At 42.0% G+C, this 12720-nt stretch overlaps 1 protein-coding gene across 14 annotated transcripts in view; it reads right to left on the bottom strand.

Annotated features, from left to right (window-relative positions):
• LOC105497746 (succinyl-CoA:glutarate-CoA transferase) overlaps positions 1–12720 on the bottom strand; it is a 749568-nt gene that overhangs the window by 696841 nt on the left and 40007 nt on the right. For 13 of the 14 annotated variants that reach the window (XR_011622306.1, XM_011769072.2, XM_071095070.1 and 10 more), the window contains exons 2-3: positions 3823–3874; positions 2792–2865 (exon numbers count right to left, since the gene is read on the bottom strand). Coding sequence is in view for 13 of the 14 variants with exons in the window: in XM_011769072.2 (XP_011767374.2) it covers positions 2792–2865; positions 3823–3874 (126 nt within the window). In the remaining variant the exon portion in view is untranslated. Of the gene's footprint in view, positions 1–2791; positions 2866–3822; positions 3875–6147; positions 6168–12720 lie in introns of those variants that run through there. The other variant, XM_071095075.1, reaches the window with a different exon arrangement.

The following is a 12720-nucleotide window of genomic DNA, read 5'->3' as shown; positions in this document are numbered from 1 at the left end:
CTTACGGTCAATTACTAAGTTGACGTAATTATAAATCATTCTCCTGTGAGTCTTAGAGATACATACACATTATTCACCACTAGACCAGTCTCACTGATTTGGGGATTCTGTTTAAGACCCATAGGATCAGATCTTGAAACATAAATAATAATGCTAATTTTTGAAAACTTCTAAAACAAGCTGCATAGGCCAGGTGTGGTGGCTCACCCACACCTGTAATGTCAGCACTTTGGGAGGCTGAGGTCGAAGGATCGTTTGAGCCCAGAGTTCAAAACCAGTCTTGGCAATATAGGAAGACCCTGTTTTTACCAAAAACTATATATATATTATTTATATATTTTAAATAAGGCCGGGTGCGGTGGCTCATAGAGCGAGATTGCATCTCAAAAAAAAAAAAGTAGCCAGGCACGGTCGCGCACAACTATGGTTCCAGCTAAGGTAGGAGGATTGCTTGAGCCCAGGAGGTCGAGGCCACAGTAAGCCATGATTACACGATGGCAGTCAAGCCTGGATGACAGAGTGACATCTGTCTCAAAAATAAAATAAAATAAAACAAGCTGTTTATATGATGATATAGCAGACATTAAAAAACATGGACTGTGCCCTTTAAGTGCTTATTGGAGAGAAAGGGCACAAAACAATGACACGTTCCTTTTTGAGATGGAGTGTGGCTTTTGTTGCCTAGGCTGGGGTGCAATGGCATGGTCTCAGCTCACTACAGCCTCCATCTCCCAGGTTCAAGCAATTCTCGTGCCTCAGTCTCCCAAGTAGAGATTACAGGCATCCGCCATCATGCACCACTAATTTTTGTTCTTTTAGTAGAGAAGGGGGTTTCACCACATTGGCCAGGTTGGTCTTGAATGCCTGACCTCAGGTGATCCGCCCACCTCAGTCTCCCAAAATGTGATTACAGGTGTGAACCACTATGCCCGGCCAATAATGATGCTTTTCTAAGAAACTTTATCAATAACAGCTTGAACTAAACACCAAACTGCTAAGATGATACCAAATAAAAGTGAGAAATGTGTACACAGAATGTATTTATTTGGTGAACAAAGGAGGAAGAAAGAACAGGAAAGATGTCAGATGAAAACATAAAAGCAAAAAACTGATCTAAGCTTAGGTGTTTCCTCCTTCAAAACCTTTAAAATTATAAAATGGGGAAATGTTTCTTTTATTGGGAATAGAAAAAAATGGCCAGGAGTAGTAGGTCACACCTGTAATCCCAACATTCTGAAAGGCTGAGACAGGAGCTCAAGACCAGAACAAGCAATATAACAAGACTCTGTCTCTACATACACACACAAAAAAAATTGTATTATTATAGCTGGGCATGGTGGCACATGCCTGTAGTCCCACCCATTCAGAAGGCTGAGGCAGGGGAATTGCTCAAGCCCAGCAGTTGGAGGCTATAGTGAGCTATGATCACACCACTGCACTCCAGCCTGGATGACAGAGGGAAATGCCGTCTCTAAAAAATAAAAAGAAAAAGGAAATAGAAAAGAATGACTTAGGTTGGAGTATTTGAGGTTTTCCGTTTGTTTGTTTGTCTGTTTGTTTTTGAGACAGGGTCTCACTCTGTCACCCAGGCTGGAATGCAGTGGCACGATCTTGGCTCACTGAAACCTCCACCTCCCAAGTTCAAGAGATTCTTTCGCCTCAGCCTCCCACGTAGCTGGAACCACAGGTGTCTGCCACTATGCATGGCTCATTTTTGTATTTTTAGTGGAGACGGGATTTCACCGTGTTGGCCAGGCTGGTCTCGAACTGCCAACCTCAGGTGATCCACCTGCCTCAGCCTCCCAAAATACTGGGATTGCAGGCGTGAGTCACCATGCCCAGCCTTGGGTTGTTTTTTGAGGGACTTTGATTCCTTTTCCTTCTCTCCTTCTTCTTTACCCTATTTCTTCACTTTTATCTTCCTTTCTCCTGGCCTTCCCTTTATTCCACAGTGAGGGAGGGTGGCCAGGCCCACTGTAATCTCAGTCTCAACGCTAAAGCTAGGCTGGGGCTAAGGAAGGCCAGAATCATGGCTGAAGGTCTGGATATTCCTTATTACCTGTGTGCCCCTAAGTAAGTTGCTTAACATCTCTGTGTCTCCATTTTCTCCTTTATAAACTATGAATAATAACATCAGCCCATAGGGTTGTTGTAAAGATTAAATAAGCACAGGCAAAGCATTGAGAACTTTGCCCGGCACTGTAGGTGTCCTTATCATCATTGTTATACACTGCATCTCAGCTTCTTTGTTTTTTTTGAAGCAGAGTCTTGCTCTGTTGCCCAGGCTGGAGTGCAGTGGCATGACCTAGGCTCACAGCAACCTCCACCTCCCGGGTTCAAGTGATTCTCCTGCCTCAGCCTCCCAAGTAGCTGGGATTACAGGTCCATGCCTGGCTACTTTTTTTTTTGTATTTTTTGTAGAAATGAAGTTTCACCATGTTGGCCAGGCTGGTCTTGAAGTCCTGACCTCAAGTGATCTGCCCTCCTCGGCTTCCCAAAGTGCTGGGATTACAGGCGTCAACCACTGTGGCCAGCCTCAGCTTCTAACAAAAGCCTTCAGGTGCAAAGAAGAAACTGGCTTGAGCCTGAGCACTGAGCACACATAAGGAGTAAAAAGATACCATTAGTGTTAGTTCACAGGAAAACAAGAAATGGAGAAGAAAAAGACAATCATTTCATTTTAATTCTCTCCTTATCCCACTTACAGGTACACTAAACATGGGTATTTAGAGAATTATTTAAATATATTTATTAGCTTGTTTCTATATTTTAAAGAGATTAATAGCTTTACCTGGTCTCTCCACTTTTATAACTTCTGCTCCAAGGTCTCCTAAATTCATAGTAGCAAAAGGTCCCGCCAGGATTCTACAATGTTAAAAATGATAAATAAATTAATTACCATCTGGAAAATTTTTATATTAATTATTTTCTTAAAGACCCATCAACACAGACAAGCTCATATAATGCTAGTAAGAATCAAAACAGTTAAAACTGTAATTTGGCCATATGTAATAAGAGCTTTAAAAATATATACCCCCTTTCTTTTTCTTTTTCTATTTTTTTGAGACAGAGTCTCGCTCTGTCACCCAGACTGGAGTACAGTGGCACCATCTCAGCTCACTGCAAGCTCCACCTCTCGGGTTCACGCCATTCTCCTGCCTCAGCCTCCTGAGTAGCTGGGACTACAGGTGCCTGCCACCATGCCCGGCTAATTTTTTTGTATTTTTAGTAGAGACGGGGTTTCACTGTGTTAGCCAGGATGGTCTCGATCTCCTGATCTGGTGATCCGCCCGCCACGGCCTCCCAAAGTGCTGGGATTACAGGCGTCAGCCACTGCGCCCGGCCCCTATAATTCTTTATCTAGAATTTTATCCTGAGGAAGAAATCAAAACTGAGGGAAATATTTGTGTACAAGGAAGCCTAATTTATAATTGTGAAAGATTAGAGGATGATTAAGTAATTATGTGACATCGATATATTAATTACTCTCTTACTTTTTGTTGAATTTTGAATAACATAGGAAAATATCTAAAATATAACATTGTGTTTAAAATGTGGGTAAAACTGTAATTTCAATATGGTTCCAATTTTAGTTTTTTAAGATTATATATAAATACACATTGGGAAAAGGCATAAATACTACACTAATTGTCTCATAGAATGATGATATTACAGGAATTTTTCTTTTCTTATTTTCTTCTCTAAAATCTCAACATAAGCATATAAGAATCTTCTTTTAATTCAAAAAATTAAATGTTTTTGAGGAAAGGGAAAAACCAAATCCCAAAAAAAAAACCCAAATGTAGATAAACCAATACAAACCTTGTTAGATCCAGAATTTTTACCCCTTCCAATGGCTTTATATTGTTCATATCTGGCAAAACAGAGAAAACATTTCAAGATAATTGATTATTAATTTTCTTACATTTTCACATACACCATTATAAACTTGAGATAGATCACAAGGACTACAGTGATTCTTAGCAAGGGAGTCCACAGACCACAAGGCTCTAGTAAAGAATATGGGAAGCTGAGCCAGGCACGGGGACTCATGCCTGTATCCCAGCACTTTTGGAGGCCGAGGCAGGCAGATCACCTGAGATCAGGAATTCGAGACCAGCCTGGCCAACATGGTGAAATCCCATCTGTACTAAAAATACAAAAAATAGCCAGGCACCGTGGTGTGTGCATGTAATTCTAGCTACTCGCTGAGGCAGGAGGATCCTTTGAACCCAGGAGGCGGAGGCTGTAGTGGGCCAAGATGGAGCCACTGCACTCCAGCCTGAGCAACAGAGCAAGACACCACTTCAAAAAAAAAAGAAAAAGAAAAAGAAAAAAAATTACTATCACAATCACAGCAATAGCAAATATTTGAAGTGCATGGATTGGTGCATTATTTTCTTGACAGCATACTTATATGGAAAACCAAATTATAATCAGAAGGTAAACTGATAGGCAAAGCATCAGAAAAAGGAAAGTAGCTAAAACCATGTTTAATGTGGTAAATTGTTACAGCTATTTCCCCAAAAATCACACCTCCAACCTTATACATTCTCCTCCCACGTTGGCACTGGGCTTGGACATCTGCCTTGTTTTCACCAATAGGATATTAGGAAAGTTGATGCCAGCAGAGGCAGGATAAGTGCTTATACATTGGGGCTTGATTTTTTGGACCACTTCAATCTTCATGCGAAGAAGCACAAGATGAAAGAACACATGGAGAGAAGTTCAGCTGAGACTGTCATTGCAGCAGTCCCTGCTGAGGCCCAGACATCTGGATGACGCCATCTTGGAACACCCAGGCCGAGCCAAGCCACTAGCTATTTGCAGACACATGAATAAACCCAGGTGAATCCAGCAAAAGAACTGCCCAACTGGCTGGGCACGGTGGCTCACGCTTGTAATCCCAGCACTTTGGGAGGCTGAGGCAGGCAGATCACCTGAGGTCAGGAGTTCCAGACCAGCCTGGCCAACCCGTCTCTACTAAAAATGCAAAATTAGCCGGGTATGGTGGCACACGCCTGTAATCCCAGCTACTCTGGAGTCTGAGGCTGGAGAATCGCTTGAACCCAGGAGGTAGAGGTTGCAGTAATCTGAGATGGCACCACTCAAGCCTGGGCAACAAAAGCAAATTCTGTCTTTAAAAAAGAAAGAAAGAAAGAATTGCCCAATCAACCCACAGAACTCTGAGAAAAAAATAAAGCCTTGTTTTAAGGCACTAAGTTTTGGAGTGGTTTGTTATATGGCAATAGATTAATACAATGGCTTACAGCAGAGATAACCTGTTATGGTAGTGAGAATGATCCTTGTATACGTAAAACATCCTTCCCTGCTCAAAATCCTCTATGGTTTCCTACTAAACTTAGAATGAAATCCAACTTCTTTCCACAGCTCACAAAATCCTGCTTGTTCTGGCCCTTGACACTTAAAAATATGATAGAAGGAAAAATATTATAGAAAGGCAGAAAGATCGAGATAAGAAAATCACCTACAGAGCAGAACAAAAAAATAAAAGTGGAAAATGGAGAAAAGGTAACAAAAATAAAACATCAGTCCAGGAAACCCAATAATATGAGCTTCTTAAAGAGTGAACAGCAAAAACAGAAAAGAGAGTATTACCAAAGAAATAATTCAGAAAAAATTGCCTGGAACTGAAAGGCATAAATTTCCAGATTGGAAGGTCCCTCTACTGGCCCAGCATAATGGATTTTAAAAAGACACACAGCAAGCACATCAAGACATCACTGTGAAAATCTGGAGTACTGACTTCTCTGACAAAAGATCTTAAACATTTCTAGGGAGAAAAAAGCAGGTCAGATATAAAGGATTGGTTATCAGGAGGACATTGAATTTCTCAACAATGCTGCAAGACAAAACAAAAAACTGGAGCAAAACAAAAAAAAAACCCTTAAAATTCTGAGGGGAGAAATTCTTTCTCCCTAAAATTCTAAACCCAATTAAAACACAAGTCAAGTGTGAGGATAGAAAAAAAATATTTTTAGTCACGCAGGTTTTCAAAAACTACCTGTCATGCATCCTTTCTTGGAAAAATTACTTTCAAAAGTAATCTAGAAATTTAGAAAATTACTTTATAAGAAAATCATTCCTCCCCACCTGAATATAAGGAAGACTCTAGATCCAACTTACAAGTGACAGGAGCTATAGGAGACAGAGGACCATGTCAAGGACACAATACGGAAGCAGGCAGAAAAATCCAGAATGCCCAAAACACTGCAGGAAATGGAAATATTTATTTCTTTAACAAATAAAAAGGCAAGAAAAATGCAAGATGTAGAAGGATACCCCAATTAAATGAGACTTAATTGTCAACCAACCACAGCATATGCGCCTTACTTAGAGCCTGATTCAAACAAACTATTAAAAATCAGATAACGGTAGGCAAGGTGGCTCATGCCTGTAATCCCAGCACTTTGGGAGGCCAAGGCGGGCGGATCACTTAAGGTCAGGAATTCGAGACCAGCCTGGTCAACTTGGTGAAACCCCACCTCTACAAAAATACAAAAATTTAGCTAGGTGTGGCGACGAGCGCCAGTAGTCCCAGCTACTCAGGAGGTTGAGACAGGATAATCTCTTGAACCCAGGAGGCAGAGGTTGCAGTGAGCCGAGATTACAGCACTGCACTCCAGCCTGGGCAACACAGGGAGACTCCATCTCAAAAATAAAATAAAATTAAATTAAATTAAATTAAAAATAAAATAAAATACAAAAAGAATAAAAATAAAGCTGAGGGGTGAAGTGAAAGCTCAGGATGACAACAAGGAAGATACCAACACAATAGCTGAGAGGTTTGCACTTGCATCGCAGTATGGGATAAATGGAGGCTAGATATTGAGAAGGCAAATAAAGAAACCGGACAAATATTAACAAAGAGAAATAAAAAGGTATACATGAGCAGCAGTATAATCAGAGTATGAATAATAATTGTACTGTTTAAAACAATTTTTTAAACAAACATAATTTAGCAGTTTAATTTAGCAAGGAAAAAATGATTTGTGAAATCGGACAACCCCTTCCCACCCTCCCCCAAGTCACAGCAGATTTAGAGGGTCTCCGGCGCTGCTGTATAGTGGGCATAGTGGGAGAGAATTTATGCATACAAAAAGGAAAGTGATGTGCAGGGAGCAGAAGCAAGGTATAGAAACAGCTAGTGCCTTAGAACACAATCTGAACAGCTGGTGGCTATAAGTCTTTGAGGTCCAGCTCCTGGGACTGGCTGAGAGTCAGCAACTGTTATTGAAGCATACCCCTAAGTTAGGTTTTCAGTTTGCTTACCTACTAAATTAGGTTGTGGGTTGTAGGTAAAAACTCAAGTATGTGAGTATGGAGGCTTTCTTAGGCCAGATTTTAGTTTGATGAAACAGTATAATAACAATCTAAATACTGAATAGTGATCTAACAAAATTTATAATTTGAAAGGATGGAAAGTGCATGAATATTTGTTCAAATGGTAGTGAAAGAAAGCTAGCCTCTGTTTGTTTTTTTTTTTTTTTGGAGACAGAGTCTCATTCTGTCTCCCAGGTTTGCGATCTTGGCTCACTGCAATCTCCGCTTCCCAGGTTCAAGTGATTCTCCTGCCTCAGCCTCCCAAGTAGCTGGGATTACAGGCACCTGCCACCAGGCCCAGGTAATTTTTGTATTTTTAGTAGAGACAGGGTTTCACTATGTTGGTCAGGCTGGTCTCGAACTTCTGACCTCAGGTGATCCACCTGTCTTGACCTCCCAAAGTGCTGGGATTACAGGTGTGAGGCACCGTGCCTGGCCTGAAAGCTAGTCTTTATCACTATCGATAGTGCCTAAAAACAAAACAAAAGAATCAATAACATTATAATCAAGTTATTTAGCAATTTGGCAGGAGAAAAAAAGGCAAAAAGAATTGAAATTTGTTGTCTCTGGGCAAAGGGAAGGGGCAGAAAGGCATAAGGGGTTACTCTTTTACACAATTAACACCGTAGAACTTCTGAAGTTTTAAAACCAAGTATACCTAAAACTTTGATTTTAAAAATTAAAAAATAAATTATAAATTATATTACATTCGTGAACAACAGGGTGACGCATCATTCTGTGTATCTTCTGCTATACAGCCCCCTGCAATGCTTTGATAAATATTTCTTTCTTTTTTTTTTTTTTTTTTTTTGAGACGGAGCTTGCTGTGTCGCCCAGGCTGGAGAGCAGTGGCGCAATCTCAGCTCACTGCAAGCTCCGCCTCCCGGGTTCACGCCATTCTCCCGCCTCAGCCTCCCGAGTAGCTGGGACTACAGGCGCCCGCCACCACGCCAGGCTAGTTTTTTGTATTTTTAGTAGAGATGGGGTTTCACCATGTTAGCCAGGATGGGCTCGACCTCCTGACCTCGTGATCCACCCACCTTGGCCTCCCAAAGTGCTGGGATTATAGGCTTGAGCCACCACGCCCAGCCTGATAAATATTTCTACTCTGAAGCTTTTACTGACTCATTGTACACATAGCAGCATCATCACAGAGGGATTACAGTTAATACTCAGATTCTGTATTTGGGAATTTGACTACTCACTAATTTTTTTTTTTTTTTTTTTTTTTTGAGATGGAGTCTTGCTCTGTCGCCCAGGCTGGAGTGCAATAGTATGATCTCAGCTCACTGCAACCTCCACCTCCCAGGTTCAAGTGATTCTCCTGCCTCAGCCTCCCAAGTAGCTGGGATTACAGGCATGTGCCACCATGTCCCGGTATTTTTTGTATTTTTAGTAGAGACGAGGTTTTACCATGTTGGCCAGGCTGATCTCAAACGCCTCACCTCAGGTGATCCATCTGCCTCAGCCTCCCACAGTGCTGGCAATACAGGCATGAGCCAGCCACCACGCCCAGCCTACTCACTAAAATTTATTTGTAACCCCAGAATCAGTACATGTGGAGCTTTCACGGTCATTCCCAGACATGCACAGAATGCAGAAAAATTTGAGTAGGTCATTGTGCATGTTCCCAGCTGAGGTTGAACAACGTGATACTTGTTTCACTTCTCATATTATAAACAAGTGTCCTCTTCCAGTATATTTAATGTTGCGTTTTTAACATTTCTGTGCTTTATGTTGGTGATCTCGCAGTTTATGGCCCAGAAGCATAGCATAAGAAGGCCGTGATATGCCTTATAGAGAAAATACGTTGTTAGGTAAGCTTCATTCAGGCATGAGTTATAGTGCTGTAGATCAAGAGTTCAATGTTAATGAATCAACAGGGTGTTAATGGAATCAATAAGTTGTCTTTAAAAAGAAATACAGGTCAAGTGCAGTGATTCACACCTGTAATCCCAGCACTTTGGGAGGAGGAGGCAGGTGGATCACTTAAGGTCAGGAGTTAGAGACCAGCCTGGCCAGCATGGCAAAACCCTGTCTCTACTGAAAATACAAAAAGTTGCCGGGCATGTTGGTGCATACCTGTAATCCCAGCTACTAGGGAGGCTGAGGCAGGAGAATTGCTTGAACCCGGGAGGCAGAGGGTGCAGTGAGCCGAGATTGCACCACTACACTCCAGCCTCGGAGACAGATTGAGACTCTGTCTCAGAAAAAAAAAAAAAAATTAAACACAGTAGAGTGAAAGATAGCATGACTACAATTAGAAGATAAATGACAGCCTGAAAGGCTAAAAAATAAAGAAGAGAGGTTTCTAGGTATAAAGAACTCTCACATATCAGTAAGAAAGAAACACAGTCTGATGGAAAAGTGGGAAAAGAACAATCAACTCACAAATAAATAAAAATCTCCAGTATCATAGCAAAAGATATTCATAGCCATTCCACTTACAATCAAAAAGATGAATATTATCACAAAAAAATTTTTTTCTCACCAGATTGGAAAACATTTAAAAGATAATTATTCAATACTCGCAAAGGTGGGGTGAAATAGACACTTTCATACATTGTGTAATGTCAATCAGAAACAATCTTTTAGGAGAGCAATTGACACTTTCTGTATTTTAAAATCTTAATAGGCTTTAATTAAGTTTTCCTGTTGGCAGAATTTAATTCACAGAAATCTTCTACAAATATGCTGAGACATAGGTATAAAAATATTCATGGCAGAAAATTTGTTTTGATTTTCTGCTGTACTTTAGATGTTTTATAATCAACTTTATTCATTTATTGATTTTTTTAGAGACAAGGTCTGGGTTTTGTTGCCCAGGCTAGAGTGCAGTGGCAGAAACATACATAGTTCACTGTAAACTCGACCTTCTGGGCTCAAGCAATCCTCTCACCTGAGCCTGCTAAGTAGCTGAGGCTATAGGCATGAACCACTGCATCCAGCACCTAATTAACTTTATTGAAGAATGACTTACATATAATAATTATATATATAATAAATTATAATATTCTTAGCCAGGTGTGGTGGCATGCCTGTGGCCCTACCTACTTGAGAAGCTGAGATGGGGAAATAACTTGAGCCCAGGAGTTCAAGGTTACAGACAGCCATGATGGGCCAGGCGTGGTGGCTCACTCCTGTAGTCCCAGCACTCTGAGAGGCTGAGGTGAGTGGATCACCTGAGGTCGGGAGTTCAAGCCCAGCCTGGCCAACATGGCAAAACCCCGTTTCTATTAAAAATACAAAAATTAGCCAGGCATGGTGGCGCACACCTGTAATCCCAGCTACTCGGGAGGCTGAGGCAGGAGAATTGCTCCAACTCAGGAGGCAGAGGTTGCAGTGAGCCAAGATCGCGCCACTGCACTCCAGCCTGGGGGACAAAGTGAGACTCCATCTCAAAAAACAAAACAAAAACAAAAACAATACAGTGAGCCATGATCACGCCACTGCATTCTAGCTTAAGCAACAGAGCAAGACCCTGTTTCTAAGAAAAATGCACACACACACAGTATATACATTATATAAATAAATTAGCTTATGCAAATAACTATATATAATACATTATATATGATTTATGATACGCTATATATTATTTCTATAAATACATTAAACTGTACAATTAAATAAATTTTGACAGATGTATACACCTGTGAAATTGAGAGACAGGACTAGCTGGATTTCCCAGGCCGACTAAGAATTCCTAAACCTAGCTGGGAAGGTGACCACACCCACCTTTAAACATGGGGCTTCTAACTCAGCTCACATCCAACAAATCAGGCAGTAAAGAGGGCTCACTAAAATACAAATTAGGCTAAAAGCAGGAGGTAAAGAAATAGTCAAATCATATATCACCTGAGAGCACAGGGGAAGGGACAATAGGATATAAACCCTAGGCATTTCAGCTGGGAATGGGCAACCCCCTTTGGGTCCCCTCCCATCGTATGGGAGCTCTGTTTTCACTCTATTAAATCTTGCAACTGCACACTCTTCTGGTCCATGTTTGTTATGCCTCAAGCTGAGCTTTTGCTCACTGTACGCCACTGCTGTTTGCCACCATCGCAGACCTGCCACTGACTTCCACCCCTCTGGATCTGGCAGTGTGTCCACGGTGTTCCTGATCCTGCGACATGCCCATTGCTGCTCTCGATCACGCTAAAGGCTCGCCATTGTTCCTGCATGGCTAAGTGCCTGGGTTTGTCCTAATCGAGCTGAACATTAATCCTGGGTTCCATGGTTCTCTTCCATGACCCACGACTTCTAATAGAGCTATAACACTCACTGCATGGCCCAAGGTTCCATTCCTTGGAATCCGTGAGGCCAAGAACCCCAGGTCAGAGAACAAAAGGCTTGCCGCCATCTTGGGAGTGGCCCACCCCATCTTGTAAGTGGCCCACCACCATCATGGGAGCTCTAAAAACGAAGACCCACCAGTAACATTTGGTGGCCTCGTCTGGGGATTCTCCAAAGCAGTGAGTAATATTGGACCACTTTCACTTGCTATTCTGTCCTATCCTTCCTTAGAATAGGAGGAAATACCAGGCACCTGTCGGCCAGTTAAAAAAAATTACCATGACCGCCGGACTTAAGAAGGGAAAAGGCTTTCTAAAACCCCCAGCCCTTCCGGGTTGGGAGCAGTGGTCTGCCTGGAACCAGCTTCCACTTTCACAGTTTTCCTGGGGAAGCCGAGGGCCAACTAGAGACAGAAAGCTGTCATCCCAAACTCCTGGCATTGGCCGGTCAAAATCATGGTGCAGCCAGAAGTCTCTACTCAAACAGTTGCCCATGCGTGTGCCCCTACCTCTCCTTCTGACCTATACCTCCTGGGTCCCAACCACGACTTTTTTAAAGTGTAGCCTCAAAATTCTCCTTACCTCTGCATCTAGTTCCTCCCACCCCTGCCTCCTATGTACTAATGCTTCAGACTTTCACTTCCCCTCCCAAGTATTAGAGCAGGTTGCATCTCCAAAGGGATCTAAGGAAGCTCTACACTGTGTCCTTAGGCATCTAGGCTATGAACCCAGGGAGTCTTGTCCCTGATGCCCCTCCCAATATACAGCTCTTGACTTGGGCAGTTATGTGAGACCTGTTTCCCACCACCCTTGCCAGGATCCCAAGTTTGTAAATGGCTAGGATTCCTCTCCCATTGTGTGAGATGCTCTCCTCCCCCAATTTCTACCCAGCTTCCCCCACTGCAATACAATCTCCAAGCCTCGGCTCCTTGGTCAGGGCCTTATAACTGATGACCCAGTACTTTAACAACTGGAACTGGGTCTACGACAACATAATAGATGAGGATGAAAGCGAATTGAGTAAATTAAAGGGAGGCACATATTCCTATAGTGACAAATGGGGGCAACAAGCAAACGTCCTTCT

The sequence above is a fragment of the Macaca nemestrina genome, chromosome 4 (assembly GCF_043159975.1).
Source record: "Macaca nemestrina isolate mMacNem1 chromosome 4, mMacNem.hap1, whole genome shotgun sequence".
NCBI classification, from domain to species: Eukaryota; Metazoa; Chordata; class Mammalia; order Primates; family Cercopithecidae; genus Macaca; species Macaca nemestrina.
The sequence above is the reverse complement of the archived record's forward strand: the minus strand, read 5'-3'. Positions and strand labels throughout refer to the sequence as shown.